The sequence below is a fragment of the Lutra lutra genome, chromosome 13 (assembly GCF_902655055.1).
Source record: "Lutra lutra chromosome 13, mLutLut1.2, whole genome shotgun sequence".
Classification (NCBI taxonomy): domain Eukaryota; kingdom Metazoa; phylum Chordata; class Mammalia; order Carnivora; family Mustelidae; genus Lutra; species Lutra lutra.
This window is the reverse complement of record NC_062290.1, coordinates 3663936-3683885: the sequence shown is the minus strand read 5'-3', so window position 1 is coordinate 3683885 and position 19950 is coordinate 3663936. Positions and strand designations below refer to the sequence as shown.

Sequence of the window (19950 nt, the reverse complement as noted above, 5' to 3'; positions counted from 1 at the left end):
GCTGTGTTTCTGTCACGGCCTTTCATTGGGGACATAGTCCCCAGACTCATTTTGTCTAACTCTCTGTTTCTATGTGTTAGGAAACCCAGCTATATCTCCTCTAGAAAGTAGTGGTTCTATGAAGAAGAGGTCCTGTAGTGCCCATGCAGTGTTCCCTGTTCACCAGGACCTGGTGCTTTAGAAGTGTCTCCTGTGTGTGTTGCCTGCATCTTGCTATCGTCTGAGTAGCTTTTCCTTTCTGTCTAGATGTCTGCACTGACTCTGCCTGTTGTAGGCTGTGCTTGCTATCTGTGGTGTGAGGGAGACCTAAGCAGATCGGCTCTGAAGGACAGTGACCATAGGAGAGCTCAATAGTAGGGTGATGGTGTTAACAAAATCTTCATTGAGTCACTGGGCCAGATTCCCCAAAGAGTGGTAATGGCCAGGGACATGGCGTATAGTAGCAGCCGTGGCCAACAATGGACATTTGGCAGCTGGGGGGCCTATGTTGCCTGGACATGGCACGCACAGTGTCAGCAAAATTTGCACTGGGCCACTAGTCCTAGGCCAGTCCCCCAAAAATGCAGCAGCTTGGTGTGTGCAGCCACTGGGCAGGGCGTGCATGAACTGCTAATCCTAATCCAGATCCCTTGAAGAAATCCAGTGGCCACAGAAGCACAGCACACAGGACATTAACAGAATGTTTGCTAAGCCCAGGCCTGAGGCCGGCAGGCTTGGCATGGGCAAATCCTCAGGAGAATACATGGGTGTGGTGTGCTGCTAGCAGGTTAGGTAGCATGTGTCTCTGCAGCCCTCCTTCCCACAGGTTGCCCTCTCTTTATGCTGGGGGATGGGGGAGGAAAATGGCACCTGCCAGCTTCTTTGGTCCCAGAAAGCCCCCCCCCGCCACCCCCCCCAACTCTGAAATCAATATAAACAGATCTCCCTCTTATGCAAGCTTTCACTTCTATGTTGCCTCTCCTTGGGCTTCTGTCACTTTAGGGTTAGGCCCTGGCTATCCCTGGCCTAGCACTAAAGTGGCTGACTTTTAAAGCTCCGGGTTCCAAATCCAGTGCTTATTCAAACTCACTGAATTCAGCCTCTCTGGTTTTCAAGGCCAGACATTCTGGGGATTTGCTTGCTCTCTGTAGGCTCCATGGTGCTCTCTCCTTTCCATGACCACAGCTTCATCCTTCAGGCAGCTTCCAGCCACTGTTTCTGTCCTTCATAACCTCTCAAAGGTGAGTCGTGGAGTTCTGCCAGTCTTCAGGTCATTCTAGTTGTAGTTGTAACCATGGGACCGGGTGAGCTCAGGGTCCTCTCACTCTGCCATCTTGCACTGCTGGCTCCCTGAGTCACATGGTTTCTCAGTGGAAGCATCAGCTTTGATGACTGACTGGCTTGGAGAACCGTACTGGAGGGGAAATGTGTAACTCTCATGGCGGCAGTTTGTAGGCTGCCTTGATGCTTTCTCGCTGGGCTGGTGTTTGGAGCTGGCTCAGCATGTGTGTCTTCTGTGTTGCGATAAGGAAGGTGGCAGCGAGGGATGGAATGTAGGTGGGCAGAGGAAGCCTTGGTTGTGGGAACAGCGAGGAATGAACGTTGGGTCGGTGGAAGCAGCCATTCACAAGGCACCTGTGGTGATTCTGACCAACATTTTCTCTCCAGCAGAACCAGGGACAGAATGCCAGCCATATGGCCATTCCTGCCCGCTGGCCTTTTCCAGCACACAGTTCCTCAAACAGTATGTGCTGTGCGGTCACCTTCCTCCGATCGTCCCCAGCTCATACGCAGGAAGCCCCATCCCAACGGAAGCTCCAGCCTGCTCAAGTGAACAAGCAGACGATGGAGACACAGAAGGGAGACTTCACCTGAGTGGGGCTTCCAGGGTGCTCTTCAGACCCTCTCAGGGCCAGCCAGCTGACTGGGTGGAAGGCAACAGAGCGAGGCATCCTGAGGAGGCAGGCCTCTCGGCATCTGAAGCAGCCACGTGTGGAGAATACAGACTGGGGTTCGATGCCAGCCCTAACTTCTTGAGCCTCCAAAAGCACCATGTATGCCCTGACTGTGGCAGAAGCTTCTGTCAGAAGTCAGACCTCACCAAGCACCAGAGGACACACTCAGGGGAGAAGCCTTACAGCTGCAGGGAGTGTGGGCGAGGTTTCGGCCGCAAGTCCTCCCTCACCATCCACCAGCGGAAACACTCAGGGGAGAAGCCTTACGTGTGCCGGGAGTGTGGGCGCCACTTCAGGTACACGTCCTCACTCACCAACCACAAAAGGATACACTCCGGGGAGAGGCCCTTCGAATGTCAGGAATGCGGGCGAGGCTTTCGCCAAAAGATCGCCCTCATCCTGCATCAGCGGACACACTTGGAGGAGAAGCCCTTTGTGTGTCCTGAATGTGGCAGAGGCTTCTGCCAGAAGGCGTCGCTCCTCCAACACCGCAGCTCGCATTCGAGCGAAAGGCCCTTCTTGTGCCTTGAGTGTGGGCGTGGCTTCAGGCAGCAGGCGCTGCTCCTCAGTCACCAAGTCATACACTCAGGGGAGAAGCCTTATGTCTGTGCTGAGTGTGGCCACAGCTTTCGCCAGAAGGTCACCCTTGTCAGACACCAGAGGACGCACACGGGGGAGAAGCCCTACCTGTGTCCGGAGTGTGGGCGTGGCTTTAGCCAGAAGGTCTCCCTCTTGGGACACCAGAGGACGCACACAGGGGAGAGGCCCTACCTTTGCCCAGAGTGTGGCCGTGGCTTTGGTCAGAAGGTCACCCTCATCAGACACCAGAGGACACACACAGGGGAGAAACCTTACCTGTGCCCAGAGTGTGGACGCACCTTTGGCTTCAAGTCACTCCTCACGAGACACCAGAGGACGCACTTAGAGGAGGCAGCTGATGTGTACGGAGTATGTGAGCAAGGACTTGGCCAGAAGGCCCACTTCACCTCTGACCCGAGGTCACACTCGGGGAAGCCATGTGTGTGTAGTGAGTGTGGACGAGGCTTTGGCTTCAGGTCGGCCCTCATCAGACACCAGCGCACTCACTCGGGAGAGAAGCCTTATGTGTGCAGGGAGTGCGGCCGAGGCTTTAGCCAGAAGTCTCACCTTCACAGACACAGGAGGACCAAGTCTGGCCATCGCCTCCCACCTCCAGGGCTGCTCTCCTGACCTTCCCTTTCCTTAGGAGTGGGAGAAAGCACCAGGAAATGTTCCTCAAATGCAGAGGAGGAAAAAATGTGTTCTTTCAGTGATTGGAAGATACCTGATTTATGGTTTATTTTCCATGCTAGCCATGTTTTAATTTGCTAGGGCTGCCATAACAAAACACCACAAACTTGTTGGCTAAAGAACGATTTTCTCACAGTTCTTGGGACTGATGTCCAAGATCAGTGGATGCACTTTGGTTTCCACTGAAGCCTCGCTCCTCAGCTGGCAGATGCCTGCATCCTTACGGGGTCCTCTCCTGACCTTTGTATGTGCGCTGCTTGTACGAACCACAGCCTTACTGGGTTAGGGCCCCACTCTGTCACCAAATAAGGTCACACTTAGGGTTCTGGCTTCAACATATGAATTTGGAACATTTCGGCCCATAAGTCAGCCTCCTGAACCCCCAAAACTCATGTTCTTAACAGCTCCCAAAGTGTTGACCAATTCCAGTAATGAGTCTGTCCAAAATCTCATGTAAATCAGATGTGGGTGAGGCAAGGGGTACGTTTCATCCTGAGGCAGTGTTCCTCTCCAGCCGTGAACCAGACAAGTTACCACAGATGTAGAACTGCGTTTCCTTAACACAAGGGGAAGCAAGATTGATGGGCCCTCAGCAGGTCTGTGGCGGAGCAGGCAACCTCTACTAGGCTTTAAGGCTTGAGAATAACGGCTGGTGGGGTATTTCGCCCCCTAGTCCCGCTGGGGTGGCGGCAGCAGGGCGCAGAGCCCTGAGACCAGGGAGGCATTCACCCTCCGGGCCCACCAAGGGATTGGCAGACCAGCTGCTTTCTTTCACCACTGGGGTCACCGTTTGCTCTTCCTGGCAGGTAGCACCACAGAAGTCTGGCAGCTGGCCTTTGCTCTGTCCTGTCTGTACCATTCTTGGTTCAACTGAGCATCAAGTGGCTGTCCACTGGTGTTCTCTCCAGAGTAGGTGCTCTCATTTTCACAATATGGATAGGCTACGAATTCTCTAAATCTTCAAGTTTGCTAAACAGTTCCTTCACGTTACCTCCCTCCTCACATATTTCTCTGAGGGGCAATGAGAAACAGGTACACCTTCCAACACCTTGCTTAGAAATGTCCTCAGCCTCCACTGAACACCGGAACACAACCCAGTGACATTCTTTGGTGCTTTATAATCAGGATTCTCTTTAGTTTCTGGTAATGTTCCCCATTTCTGTCAGAGGCTGCAGCGGAATCCCTTCTACTTCCTCTGTTCCTACCATAGTCTTCTTGAAGCAACCCTGGCTTTCTCCAGCAAGCACATCAAAAAACTTCCTCTACCCATGACCCAGTTCCAAAACCACCTCCGTAGTTTTTCATATTTCTAACCGCTCACCACTCAGTACCAAAACTGTATTCTTTTGCCTGGGCTGCCGTAACAAAACCAGAGACTGGAATTCTAAGACCACTTCGACCTACCGAACCTTGCCCACTGGCCGGCAGGTGGTGCCTTCTCATGTGGCTGTTCCTTGCATGTGTGCCAGAGAGCACGCGAGCTCTGGTGTCCCTTACTCCACCCCTACAACATCATTTAACTTTCGGTACTTCCTTAGGTCCTGTACTCAAATACTGTCACATTAGGAAAGGGCTTCATCATGGACTTTTGGGGAAAAATTCCATTCATAACACCTGCCCTCTGGACACCCCCCAAATTCCTGCCTGGCCCTCGACCCCTACCATAAATCTGATCTTTCCTTTTCCCAGGAGTGTGAAGCTAGCAGGAAGCACTGGGCAGCGCTGCACTTTCCTGAAGTGGAATGCAAGCAGCATGCTGCTTCTCTCAGGGGCCAGGGTTGTGTGTGTGTTTGGGGGGGGTGGGGAGTAGTGGGGGAGCTGGACATACCTGCTTTCTAAGCCCTCCTCCACACCCAGGTCTGTTTAATAAACTGCTTCCTTATAAAGCTAAACCCCGATCATACACCTCATTCAGCTCTCAGGAATCCCATGGTCCTGAACCTCAGGAGACATGGAAGGTCACATGTTTGTTTTGGACTCTGACCCTGTGTGTGGGGAGGGCCTTCATCACCCTTTCTTAGGTCCTCCAACAGTGCCACCGAGGGCCTCTTCCTGCACCCCTACATCCTGTTAGCCACACCCTTGTACCAGTGATCCAGCTTGAGGACTTGAGACCTTTCTTCCATGATCCTGCCTAGTCCTCCAGTCAGGGACTAAGCACTAGAGCACCTGTCTTTATATCCAGCCCAAGGTTCTGTCCCTTTAGCCTGCCTCTTGCTCTTGAATCCCCAGAGCCTGACTAGTGCCCAGCCCAGGACCGGCCTTGTCCCTTTGCTTTGGGCACAGAATGGTCCCCACAAAGTCCTTTTTCCCAGGCCCAGAGGCAATAAAAGATAAATACACAAAAAAATAAAAACCCCAAAATTTTACATGTCAAAAAGTAAGTAGTACCAAAAGACAAATGTCTGGAAGGAAAATCTATCAACATATTTCATAAAGGATTAATACCTCCTTTTTCTAAGAACTCCCAAAAATCAAAAGACCAGAAATGCCACAGAAAGTGGGCAAAAGACATGATCACTATTAAGTATACAAATAAGCACAGTCTGCTGCTTACAGCAGAATGCCAAAGGCCAACTGGTAACTACATTTTTTTTCCTAGTAACATCTTATCATTATGGTGTTTTTCTCAAAGCTAAGAAATTAGGACAGCACTGTTAGGAACTATTCAGTTTTCCACTATTGTCTTTTTTTGTGATCTAGGATCCCGTACTGCATTTGTTCTCATGTCTCTCTAGTCTCCTCCAATCTGGGATAGTTCCTCTGTCAGTCTTTGTTATCCATGAACTTGACTCTAGAGTTGGTCAGATATTTTATAGAACACCAGTTTGGGACTGTCTGATATTTTCTCATTATTATATTTGCATTATAGACTTTCTAGAATACCACAGAAGTGAAGAATCCTTACTATATCATATCAAAGGGTAATGATACCATCAAGGTTTATTCCAAGTAATGTAACCTTGATCACTTGGTAAAAGTGGTGGCTGCCACGACTTTCTACTGTAGACTCCCCGTTTTTCTCCTTCCATGCTCCATTCATTAGAAGTAATCAGTCCAGTCCATATTCCAAGAGGAAGGGAATTAAGCTCTAGCCCCCAGAGGATGCACCTTATGATTTGTGCTTCTTGCATCCACCACCCCACAGAACAAAGCTGCCCAGTGTGTTCTGGCTCCCAAACGAGCAAAAGACACCCCAGGTAGGTCCATTCCTCACTGGATGGAACAAAAGTCCTGCTGACAAGACCAGGTGAGCCCAGCAGCACCAGCAGGTGGAAATGATTCTTTTCTCACAGGTTGAGAACTCTGCCTCACCTAGACCCAATACAGCCAGGGAGGGTCAGTCCTGTCACAGAAACACCTGTTCCAGGAAGTACTCTTTGGCTCCAGAGACCTGAGATTCCCCATCTAGATGCAAGACACTTAGGAAGGTGGCACCAGCAAGGACACTCCTGCTAAACTGCCCAGCCCAAGAAGAGATCCATCTCCCTTACTGGTAGACAACAGGTTACCAATAGGCACTGGACATGGGGATCCTGACACGTCAGCAGCTCAGCCTGTGAAGCTTTTGCTTCCCTTTTGGGCCAGAGCATCCCTTCCCCATTTGGAGACACTGGGCATCCTGTTTTGGGGCAACTCTTTCCACACCTAACACCAGCAGGAGAAAGTGGAAGAAACAGTGATACCAAATAAGCTAAGTTTCCCTAAATAGCATTGCAAGAGCTCTGAAAGCTACACTATCATTGGATCAAACAGAACCCACAGAAATAGGCTCTGATTTGGGAACAAACCTAAGAATAGGGTGACTGCCTGCTGAAGTCAAAGGTTTAAATAAGACCCAGAGTCTCTTAACAGCTAAATGTGCAAAATGCAATATAAAGTTACTCATCATAACAAGAACCAGGATATCACAACTTATAATTTATGAGAAAAGACAATCAACTGACACCAGCATGGAGATAAGTATGATATTGGAACTGACAAGGATTTTATTTTTTTTAAAGATTTTATTTGACAGAGATCGCAAGTAGGCAGAGAGGCAGGCAGAGAGCCTGATGTGGGGCTTGATCCCAGCACCCTGGGATCATGACCTGAGCTGAAGGCAGAGGCTTTAACCCCTGAGCCACCCAGGCGCCCTAGAACTGACAAGGATTTTAAAGCAGCCAGTATAAAAGTGCTTCAAACAATCACAAATTCTCTTGAAACAAATGAAAAAAGTACAAGATCTCAAGAACAAAAAACAAAAAACCCAGAAGTTACATCAAAGTTCAACTGGAAATTGTAGAACTAAAAAAAACCCGAGAAATTTAAAAGCTTATTGGATGGGCTTAATGGTGGAGTTGATACGCCAGAGAATGGAACTGGAGAACAGAGGGTAGATTAATAGAATTTAGTAAATCTGAACAATGGAGAAAAAAGACTGAAAAAAAAAAAAATCTTTGGGACAAGAACAAAAAAGCTACCTTTTATGTCAAGTCCCAGAAAATGAGAAAGGAAGTGGGACTGAGAAAACATTTGAATATTTTGAAGAAATGACCAGAAACATACCGTATTTGGCAAGAAACAGAAATGTGCATATTCAAGAAGCCAAGTGAACACCAAATTCAAAGATGTCCACACTAAGACATTAATAAAATTCTGAAATCTAAAGACAAAAAAAAATCTTGAAAGCAGCCCCAGAGATATGTCCCATTACCCACAGGGGGGACACCAATTCAAATGGCAGCAGATCTCTCATGAAATTATGGAGGTCACAAGAAGGTGGCACATTTTTCTTCCAAGTGCTGAAAGAAGACTATTAACTGCAGACTGAGTATCCGCCAAAACCATCCTTCAAAAATGAAGGCAGAAAAAAAAAAAAAAAAGGCAGAATTAACAAACACATTTCCAGATGATAGAGAACTGTAAGAATTTGTTGCTAGCAGACCTGACTTTAAAAAATGGCTAAAAGGAAGTTCTTCAAACAGAGAAAATAAAAGAATGGAGCATCAGGAAGAAAGAAAAAAAACATGAAAAGAGCATAAATATGACACATAAAACAGGCCATCCTTCTACCCACAAGTTTTTAAAATCAGATGTGAAGATTGAAGCAAAAGCCATAGTATCACCTGATGCTCTAGACAATGATGTTTAAGAGTGGGAAAAGGGCCCTGAATAAAAATAACATTTTCACACTTCACTCCAAGTAGTAATATACTGATAGACTGTGATACGGACTTATGTGTATTGCAATACCCAGAGCAACCACTAAGAAAACTATACAAAGAGATACACTAAAAAACAAAGAATTAATCCAAAGAGAATCTTAACAACCCACAGAAGAGAGAAACAGAAAAATTAGACTTAGAGGAAACAAATTTAAATTCGGTAATAAAATGGCCAACTTAAGCCCTAACAGATCAGCAATTAATTACCTTAAGACTGGTTCTAATTACACCAATCAGAAGACAAAGATTGTGAGGGTGGCCTTTAAAAAAAACAGCAACTCCCCAACTATACACTGTTCATCAAATTTGATGACATAGGTAGACTGAAAGTACAAAGTATGGGAAAATATACACCAAGCAATCATTAATTTGTAAAGAGTTAAGTTCCCACATTAATATCAAATACAACAGACTTCACAGCAAAGAAATTACCAGAGACAAAGAGGGATTATTTCCTCCTGTATTATTATATAATCACTGCACCAGGATGATATAACAATCCTAAATGTGAATGAACCAAATAACAATATGCGTGAAGCAAAAACATAGCGCTGAAAGAGACTTTGAGAAAATTCATTATTACTGTTGAAGACCTCAACACTGCTCTCTCAGCAACTGAGAACTACAGAACAAAAATCAGCAAGGATGTCTAGTAGACCCGAACACCATAATCAAGCACCAGGATCTGACATATGTATCACTCCATCCAAAAACAACAGAATATGTTTGTTTTTCAAAGCAGCAGTGAAATACTCACCAAGACCATATCCTGGTCCATAAAACATACCTCAACAAATTTAAAAGAATTAGTAAAGAGTATATTCTTTAACTATAATTAAATCAAACCAGACATCAAAAACAGAGACAACAGGGACACTTAGACTCTGAAATTTAACAGAGTACTAAACGATGGGTCAAACAGGAAGTTGTTTCAAAGGAAATAATTAAAAAATACATTGCACTGAATGAAAATGAAATAAAACATATCAGCCTGTGGGGTGCCACTAATGCCATGAAGAGGAAACTGATAGCACTAAATACATCATACATACAAAAATGTTTCAAATCAGTAACTGAAATTTATACCTAAAAAACTTGAAAAGTAGAACCCAAAAGAAGCAAATGGATAGAAATAATAAAGAGTAAAGACCAATGTAGTTCATACAGAAAAATAGTTAAAGGAATAAAATGCTGGTTCTCTATGAAGTAAAAGAAACTTGACTAATCTCTTGTAAGAATGACACAAATTAGAGCAAAAACACAGATTATCAAAATCAGGAATGAAATGGGATATCACTATAGATCTTGTAGCCATCAAAATGGTAATAAGGGAGTGCTATGAACAATTTTACTATGGTCATGAATTCCATATCTCTGAAGAAGTGGACCAATTCCTTAAAAACCACATCCCCAAATTCTAGATCAAATAGATAATCTGAGTGTTTACATAACCACTATAAAAATGAATTCATAATATTCCTTTTATACATGGTTGGGTTCTGTTTGCTAATTTTGAGGATTTTTGCATGCGTTTTCATGAGAGATACTGGTCATTTTATACTTTGACATTTTCTTTGCTTTTGTTATTAGGGAGTACTGGCCTCATGAAATAAGTTCGGAAATGTTCCTTCCTCTTTTCTGGGAGAGACTGTATAACATTGGTATTAATAATCCTTCTTCAAATGTTTGGTAAAATACTCCGGTGAAACCATCTGGGCCTGGAGATTTCTTTTCTAAGAAATTTTAAGATCTACTACTGCTCTTGTACTGAGTAACTTTTCAGACCAATAAGTACTTCAGTAATTGTGTATAAACCCAAAACTCTACCAAAAAAGAGAAAAAAAGTAATGCTTAGGCCTCATAAGCACCACATTTCCAATAAAGTGCAGTCCTTCACTGTATCTCCCAGGGCTAGAGCTGAAAGCCACAAGGGAAGTTTGTGTGGTGGTGTGTTTTAGGCAATCAGAACAAAGATAAAATGGCCTTTCCTTCAACTGTGGTGCTGCTTCTGTTCCATATGGGAACAACAACAACAAAAACCTCCAATCATCTTATTTTTTTTAAATGGTAGAAAGATGGGACACAATTTTTTTTTCTATTAAATCCAATAATATGGTTGGCCCAGCTGAGCACAGAATGAAGGGTCTATCTTTTCAGTCTGTGAAGGAAGATTCTGGTTTCCTCAGCAAACCACTACTTACTCACTCTTGGGTCTCCTGGAAGGGATAGGGTTTTGCAATCAGCACCATCCCCTCTCTGGTCTCCTGGCTCCATTCCAGAAGGAAGCAGACTGAAGTGTGATGAGAACTCAGAATAATCGGTCCAAGAAGAGAAGAGGCAGCACAAATGGACATGACTCAGGAAAGCAGCAGCCCTGTTTTCTGCGTACATGCCTGAAAGCCAAGCATGTAACTCATTTATTCTGTCCATAGGACAGATATTTGTCATCCTTGAAACTGGTAATAATATCTACCTTTTGGTTTTCTTGTTTTTGTTGTTGTTGTTTTAGAAATAAGTGACACAACATGTAGAATGTTGGGCACGAGATAATCAAATATTAGAAACTCTGCATTCCCAACTTCCGCTCTTCTAGAACAACTTCTAAAATAAAAACATTAGGGGTTTTTACCCCCTTTCATAAAACATCAAGATCCCTGAAATAGGACACATTGTTCTAACATATATGCCCACTCCCCAACACAGGGATTCTAGAAAATCATACAGTTTTAATACATAGCTTGCCTTGAAAAAATGGAAATAAATAAAAGATGAACAAAACACAAAACAAAAATCTGGGGGCTGATGTTAACATTTTCTTAGACCAAAATACAATAAAATTACAAATAAGAAAAACCATAAGAAAAAGCCTCTTATATTTAGAAAACTAAAACAAAATTCTATTCACGTGTTAAGAAATGAAATCATAGAAACCTATGTTTGTAACTGAATAATACTGAACTCAATATATAGCATAAATAGAGAACAATTAAAATGTTAAAGGAAAATCAATAGCCAAGATGCCATTATTTGACACTAATATTGGAAGTAAATGAGCATTTCACTCAGAAAGTTGGAAAAATAACAGGTAAATGCTCAAGGAAAAAGAAAATAAAAAACAAGAAAGTGTTTAGTAGTAGAAACTAAATGAAACAGGAAGAAAAAAACTTCAGTGTATTCAGGTTCTCCAGAAAAACAGAACCAATAGATGGGGGTGGGGTGTGTGTGTGTGTGTTTATTAAGGAATTGGGTCATATAATAAAGGGGCTGACAGGTCTGAATCTGCAGGACAAGCCAGCAGGCTGAGAACCCAGTGAAAAGTATGCTTTGGAGCACAAATAAACAACAAAATATAGAGATAAACTCAGACACAAAGAACCAACTCATGATTCCCAGAGGAGAGAATAGGTTAAAAAAAAAAAAATTATGCCGTAAGGATGCTTGCTAGCTTATCTGGAAAACCTGTTTTTGTTGTTATGGCCTTGAACTCACTGGATGAGGCTTAACCACACTTTTAAAAGTAATCTCTACTTAAAGTCTACCAATGGTAGGTGCTAACTATACCTATGAAATACCTTCACAGAAGTTTCTAGATTTGTGTTTGATTAAATAAGTAGGTACTATAGTCTAGCCAACTTAACACATAGAATTATCCATCAGAGCCCACCCTTTGTCAACTTGACACATACATACATCTCCTTAAACCATACTTAATCTCCAAATAAAGTAACAACAAAGTTACTTCTGCCTAAAGTGATACAACTCTGTAGGGAAGTGGCAGTTCATTTTTGGTCCTACAGAGTTCATTGGACATGTAGGTGTAGTTGGTATTTATGTCTACATTCTTCCATTACCCATTCTGTATTCTCTTTGCCCTCAGTAAGCCCCTCAACTCATGGTTCTTTGCCAGATGAAGTGTCTCAAACTTTCATTTCTTTTTTTAAATTTTATTTATTTGACAGAGAGCGATCACAAGTAGGCAGAGAGGCAGGCAGAGAGAGAGGGGGAACCAGGCTCCCTGCCAAACAGAAAGCCCGATGCGGGACTCGATTCCAGGACCCCCGAGATCATGACCCGAGCCGAAGGCAGAGGCCTAACCCACTGAGCCACCCAGGCGCCCTCAAACTTTCATTTCTGAATGGGCCATTAGTGGTTCTGCCTGAATTGTAATTTTCCATTTACTTTTTAATTCTTTTTTTTTTTTTTTTTACAGATTTTATTTATTTATTTGACAGAGAGAGAGATCACAAATAGGCAGAGAGGCAAGCAGAGAGAGAGAGGGCTGAAGCAGGCTTCCTGCTGAGCAGAGAGCCTGGTGTGGGGCTTGATTCCAGGACCCTGAGATCATGACCTTAAGCCAAAGGCAGAGGCTTAACCACTGAGCCACCCAGGCGCCCCTTCCACTGACTTTAATCCCAGGACCTGAGCGATGTCCTAGGGTATTTCCTGTGTTGTAGATACTCTCTTCCTTAACTCCACTGTGTAGTGGCAGCCCAGTTTCTCCTAAATAATTAGGACCAGTCACCCCAGCCACTACACTGATCTTCTTTTTTGCCTATTGAGAGGCATGAGGATCTGAAAGTGGCTGGGGGAGAAGGAGTCTCAATTTCCAGGTCAAAAGAATGACTGCTGTCTCCTGGTGGAAGCAAAATTTTTGCTAGGGGATCTCTATGGCTAATAGTGAGTAGAGCTGCTCCCTTTTCCAACCCTTGATTCCTTCCTGACTGTGGGGAAAACAACACTATATACTGAAGGCAGATTTAGAGCATATACCACTGCTTGGAGTATACTGCACGAGCCCTGAAAGTGCTGCCACCTAGGCCGGCACTGGAAAGGAATTTCCAAAAGGCCAGTTCACTTCAGGCAACTATTCAGGATTGTGGGGAAATGGTAAGACCAATGAATTTCATGTGTTAACCCATTCACACTCATTTGCTGTGAAGTGAGTTATTTGACCAGAACCAATGCTGTATGGAATACCATGAGGGTAGGGAAGACATTCTGTAAATCCACATATGATAGTTTTGGTGAAAGCAATGCCTGCAGTGAAGATAAAACCCTATCTAATAGACTAAGTGTCTATTCTAGTAGAAACAAAGCACCAATCCCTCCATGACGGGAGACGGGTTTTGCAGTCCTTTGTATTCCACAGGACTATGTTACTGCTTTGTATGAGTAACTCTATGGGCTCTCAGGGAACGGAAACCTACTTCTCATGAATATGGCACTGTACCTAGTCTCTGTGATAAGGAGGGTTGACAAAACAGTTTAGAGAATTTGCCAATATGCCACTTGAGGTCCTGATGGCTTCAAATATCAAAGCACATAATGCTGGATTTTATTCAAAGAAATTATGGCTAAAAAATTCCCAAATCTAGGGAAGGAAATGGACAACCAAATCCAGTAAGCTTAACAGAATCAAGTTAGAGGAATCCAAAGAATTTCACACCAAGAAGCATTATAATCACACTGTCAAAAGCTGAAGACAAAGAATTATAAAAGCAACAAGAAAATCATGACTTCATGTATAGGGTCCCCCATAAGATTTTGAGCAGATTTCTCAGTGGAAACCTTGCAGGCCAGAAGGCAGTAGGACAATATACTCAATGTACTAAAAGAAAAAAACCTGACAACCCAGAACACTGTATGTGGCAAAACTATCCTTCAAAAGCAAAGGAGAGAGAAGCATTTTCCCAAATAAACAAAAGCTGAAGTTGTTCATTCACCACTAGACCTTTCTTACAAGAAATGCTAAAGGGAATTCTTCAAGTTGAAATGAAAGCATACGAAACAGCAACAGGAGAGCAAATGAAAGTAATATACTCGCTCGTCGAGATAAATATGCAGAAAAATACAGACTACTGAAAATACTGTAATGGTGAGAAAATAAATTCTAATGTAGAATAGATAAAAATATATAAATGTGTTAAGCAATTCACAGTGTAAATAAAAAGATTGTAAATTCTGACATCAATAACATGAACTATGTAGGAAGAGAAGTAAAGGTATAAAGCTCTTCCATACAACTCCTTTCTATCACAGCTAAACCTAGAGGTTAAGATGGTAGAGTGGAGGAACCCTGAGCTTGCCTTGTCCCTCAAACACAGCTAGATCAATGGGTAACTATTTTGAAAAACTAGGAATATAATCAGGATTAAGAAAACAACCAGCACAACTGGAGGGAGAGAATGGGGAAGAAGAGGTTCAAGGAGTGGTGAGCTGGGGGAGAGGAAAACTACAAGACAGCAAAAGGGAGGGAACCTTTTTCATGGAGAAAGGGAGAGAGGAGGAGAGAGTGAAGCACAGAGGGTTTGCACAATAAGCCACTGTGAGGGGATCATCTGGGTCGCAGGGGAGAAGCTCCCCTTCCTGGAGTACCTTTGGAAGAGTGTAACGTGCTTCTCCAAAAACAAAAGGGCAGCTGGGAGCCAACGAGTGGAGTTGAATAGCGCGGAAAGAGGTGCGCAGACACCCCATACCCGAGTTGCAGCTTTTCGCTATGAGCCACAACAGATTTAAGCCACCATGTGCCCGCCAAGCGGCTGCTTTTCTGCGACAGAACTGAACAGAGAGCAGTGACACACAGACTGCAGATCACTCGGTGCAGCGTTTCACCGTGTGCCACAACAGACTCAAGCTGCTGCGTGACTGCTCTTCGGGACGGGACTGAGTAGGGGACTGAGGCGCACGGCAGATCACCTGGCTGCAGCTTTTTGCTCTGAATGGACAGTAGCCGCCACATGCACACTGTGTGGCCGCTTTTCTGGGACAGGACGGTGCTGGGTATGCTGCCAGCCTCTCCACAGGAGGAGGGGAGTGGATCCATACATTGCCAGGCACTTTAAAATTTGGAGTTTTGAATCCTAGCCACTGGCCAGAGATGAAATACCGCAGATTCGTGGTTCCAGATGTGCTGATGGCCCAGGTACAGACAGGTTAAGGGCAGACATCTGACAAAAGCCCAGGACGTAAGAGACTATTTGCTTTTCTCTGAGGGTCTCGAACTGCCCTCCCAGGGACAAGAAGGTGGGGGTGACATCATCTTCCTCCTTCACCACCTCTCCTTCCACCTGCCCACATCACCGACTTGAGAGAGCAGCACAGTACTTCCAGGGGAGGCTGGACTCGCTTACCCCAACCCCCTGCCCCTCCCCTGGCAGGGTCAGCTTTACAAGGGCAAAATGGTTTGTGAGCCAGCCCAGAAGAACTCTCCCTCGGAAGACCGACACAGGCCCCTGGCACGTACCAAGTCTACGGATGAAAGAGTGCTACACAGTGCCAGCTTCAGTTTTAGTGGAAATCAGACCAGGCTTTCTTTCTTTTTCTTAAATTTTTCATTTTTCAAAATGTCTTTTTAAAAAATCTTTTCTTTTATATAAATGTTTTTTCTTTTTTCCTCTTTTTTTGGGTATCAGGCTTATAATTTCTTGTTCACTTCTTGATTTGTTTCCTTCTCTTATTATTTGAATAGGCTTTTGATTTTTCTTCTTTCCTTACTCATTCACCTTCTTTCTTATTCTTTAGAATCAGGCTTATAGTTTGTTTCTTTGCTTTTTTGTACCTTTCCCTTTTCTCTTGTCTTGGATCATGCTTTTTTCTTTTCCAAGCTTAACAAATAAAGCAAACCTAGTTAAAGGTCTAAACACTCCCCAGGGAAGGAGGAACTCTGTAGAGAATGGACCAATGGGAAAGAGTAGCCAAAATCCATCATTTGGTTTCTGGCACCAAAAACAGTTCCTGAAGTGCCAGGCCCTGGACAGTGTATGATATATATATAATATATAATATAATATAATATAATATAATATAATATAATATTATATATATATATATATTAATATATATAATATATATATATATATATATATATATATATATATATTTAATATAGCATACTTTCAGGTACAGGAACCATAATAAGCTTTCATAACATGCAAAATATAGAAACTTAGCCAAAATGACAGGAAGGAGGAATTCTCCCCAAAACAAAGGTCAGGAAGCTATCACAGCCACGGACTTTCTCAAAGCAGGGATAAGCAATATATCTGGAAAAAAACTTAGATCAACAGTTAAAAGACTACTAACTAGACTCAAAAAAAGCATAGAAGACAGCAGAGAAACACTTGCTGCAGAGATAAATGACCTAAAAACTACTCAGGCTAAAGTAAAAACTGCTATAACTGAGATGTAAAGCAAACTGGTTATAATTACTATGAAGACTGGAGAAGCAGAGGAGATGACAGATGACATAGAAGAAAAAACTATGGAAAATAATGAAGCTGAAAAGAGGAGGGAAATAAAACTCTTAGATCCCTAAGGTAGACTTAGGGAACTCAGCAATTCCATAAACCAAAATGGTATCTGTATCATAGGAGTCCCAGAAGAGGAAGAGTGGGAAAAAGGGAAAGAAGGTTTACTTGAACAAATTATAGCTGAGAACTTCCCTAATCCAGGGACGGAAATAAGCATTCAAATCCAAGAGGCACAGAGAACTCCCTCAAAGTCAACAAAACAGGCTAACACCATGACATATTGTAGTGAAACTTGCAAAATGCAGTGAATTTCAGAGAATCCTGAAAGCAGCTTAGGAGAAAAAAAAATTCTTAACCTGCAAGAGTAGGCACAAAAGGCCGGAAGGAGATCTGTCCACAGAGACCTGGCAGGTCAGAAAGGCCTGGCATGATATATTCACCATGCTAAGTGGGAAAAATATACAGCCATCAATACTTTATCTATAAGGCTGTCATTCACAATAGAAGGAGAGAGAAGAGTTTCCAGGACAAACAAAAACTAAAGGAATTTGTGAACACTAAACCAGCCCTGCAAGAATATTAAAAGGGACCCTTTGAGCAGAGAGAGAGATGAAAAATAACAAAGACTAGAAAGGATTGGAGACAATCTACAGGAACATTTACAGGTAATACAGTGGTACTAAATTCATATCTTTCAGTAATCACTCTGAATGTTAATGGACTAACTGATCCAATCAAAAGTAGCAGAATGGATTTAAAAAAAGACCCATAGGTAATTTGCCAATGAGAGACTCATTTTAGATACTGAAGACACCTCCAGATTGAAAGTGAGGGGGTGAAGAAACATTAGTCATTTCAATGGATATCAAAAGAAAGCTGGAGTGCTCATCGTTATATCAGACAAATTAGATTTTAAACCAAAGATAAGAGATGGAAAAGGAAACTATATCATATTAAAAGGGTCTATCCCTTTTAATAAGACCTAACAATTGTATATACTTACGCCCCTCACTTGGGAGCAGCCTAATGTGTAAACTACTAATAATAAAATTAAAGAAACTCATTGATTATAATAATATAATAATAATAGGGGACTTTAATACCCCGCTCACAGTAATGGACAGATCATCGAAGCAGAAGATCAATAAGGAAACAAAGGTTTTGAATGACACACTGGACGAGATGGACTTCACAGACATATACAGGGCATTTCATCTTAAAACACCAGAATACACATTCTTCTTGAGTGCACATGGAACATTCTCCAGAAAAGATCACATACTACGTCACAAATAAGGTCTCAACCAGTACAAAAAGACTGAGATTATGCCATGCATATTTTCAGACCACAATTTATTAAGTTTTGAAGTCAACCACAAGAAAAAATTTGGAAGGGCCACAACTACATGGAGGTTAAAAAGTATCCTACTAAATGAATGGGTCAATCAGGAAATTAAAGAATAATTTAAAAACATACTATGGAAAATAGTGTGGTGGTTCCTCAAAAAACTTAAAAATAGATTTTCCACATTATCCCTTAATTCTACTTCCCATTGTATACCCCAAATAACAGAAATTAAAGACTTGAAGAATCATTTGTTCACTCATGTTCACAGCAGAATTACTTGCTACAGCCAAAAGGCAGAAGAAACCCAAGTGCCCATTGATAAATTGATAAATAAAATATGGTACACATAGAATGAATTAATATTCTTTTATTTTTTTAAATATTCTTTTAAAAATAGGGTCATATTTGATTCTAATATTTAAAAAAATAAAAATACTACATGTATTAACCTTGAGGCATTAGGTTAAGTAAAGTAAGCCTGTTGCAAAAGGACATATACTATTATTATTCCACTTAATATAAAGTACATAGAGTAATTAAACTCATAGGAACAAAAAATAGGATAAATTCGGTTATGATCCCAGCATCCTGGGATCGAGTCCCACATCGGGCTCCTTGCTCAGTGGGGAGCCTGCTTCTCCCTCTGCCTCTGCCTGCCACTCTGTCTGCCTGTGCTCACTCTCTCTGACAAATAAATAAATAAATAATCCTAAATTAAAAAAAAATAGGATAAATTCATAGAGACAAAAACCAGGCAAAATTGGGGGTGGGGAAAATGTGGAATTACTGTTTAATAATTACAGATTTTCAGTTTTGCAAGAAAAAGTTCTGTGGATGATGGTGGTAATAGTAGCATAGCAATGTGAATGTACTTAATGCCACTGACTTGTGCTTTTAAAAATAGTTAAAATGGTAAGTTTTATGTGTATTTTTACCAGAATTTTTTTTAAAGATTTTATTTATTTATTTGACAGACAGAGATCACAAGCAGGCAGAGAGGCAGGCAGAGAGAGAGGAGGAAGCAGGCTCCCCGCTGAGCAGGGAGCCCGATGCAGGGAGCCCGATGCGGGGCTCGATCCCAGGACCCTGGGATCATGACCCGAGCCGAAGGCAGAGGCTTCAACCCACTGAGCCACCCAGGCGCCCCTTTACCAGAATTTTTTAAGACATATACACATAAAGAAAAACTAAAGAAGTTCATCACTAGTAGGTCTGCTCAACACAAAATGTTATAAAAGATAAACAGAATTGGCAATCCTATAACAAGATGGACCAAGAAAAAGAGACAAGGCTCAAATTAGTAAATTCAGATATGAACGTGGAGACATTAACTTTCCATAAAAGAAAAAGAATCATAGGAGAATCCTATGAACAGTTTTATGCCAACAAGCTGTATAACCTAGATGAAATCAACAACTTCCTACAAACAGAATACTAAAACTGACTCAAAGAAATAAAAATCTGAACAGACCTACATCAAGTAAAGGGATGCAATCTGTAGTAAAACAAAACAAAACAAAACAAAAAACAAAAACCCAATGAAGAAAAGCTCAGAACTAAAGGGCTTTACTAATAATTCTACCAAACATTTAAAGAATTATCACCAATCCTCAAACTCTTCCAAAAAAATACAAGAGGGAACATTCCATAATATCAATATTACATTGGCATCAAAGCCACATAAAGATACCACAAGAAACAAATATTATTTCCCTATCCCTCACACACAGATGCAAATATCCTCAAAAAGATACTTGTTAACCAAATCTAGTAGCATCTTAAGTGGATTATCCATCATGATGAATTGAGATTTATCACAGGAATGGAAAGATGTTTCAAGATATGAAAATTAATCAGTATAACATATGACATTAATAGAATGAAGGAAATAACAAACATGGCTTTTCCCTTTTGTGGCCATTGCTGAAATGCCAGTAGCCAAA

General features: G+C 42.4%; 1 protein-coding gene across 9 annotated transcripts in view; it reads left to right on the top strand.

Moving 5' to 3' along the window:
* Positions 1 to 10894, top strand: part of ZNF169 (zinc finger protein 169) — a 57577-nt gene extending 46683 nt beyond the window's left edge. For 8 of the 9 annotated variants that reach the window (XM_047699871.1, XM_047699876.1, XM_047699875.1 and 5 more), the window contains one exon: positions 1648 to 10894. In XM_047699871.1, coding sequence (XP_047555827.1) covers positions 1648 to 3143 — 1496 coding nt within the window. In that variant the 3' untranslated portion in view covers positions 3144 to 10894. The remainder of the gene's footprint in view (positions 1 to 1647) is intronic. The other variant, XM_047699870.1, reaches the window with a different exon arrangement.
* Positions 10895 to 19950: the final 9056 nt, after the last annotated feature.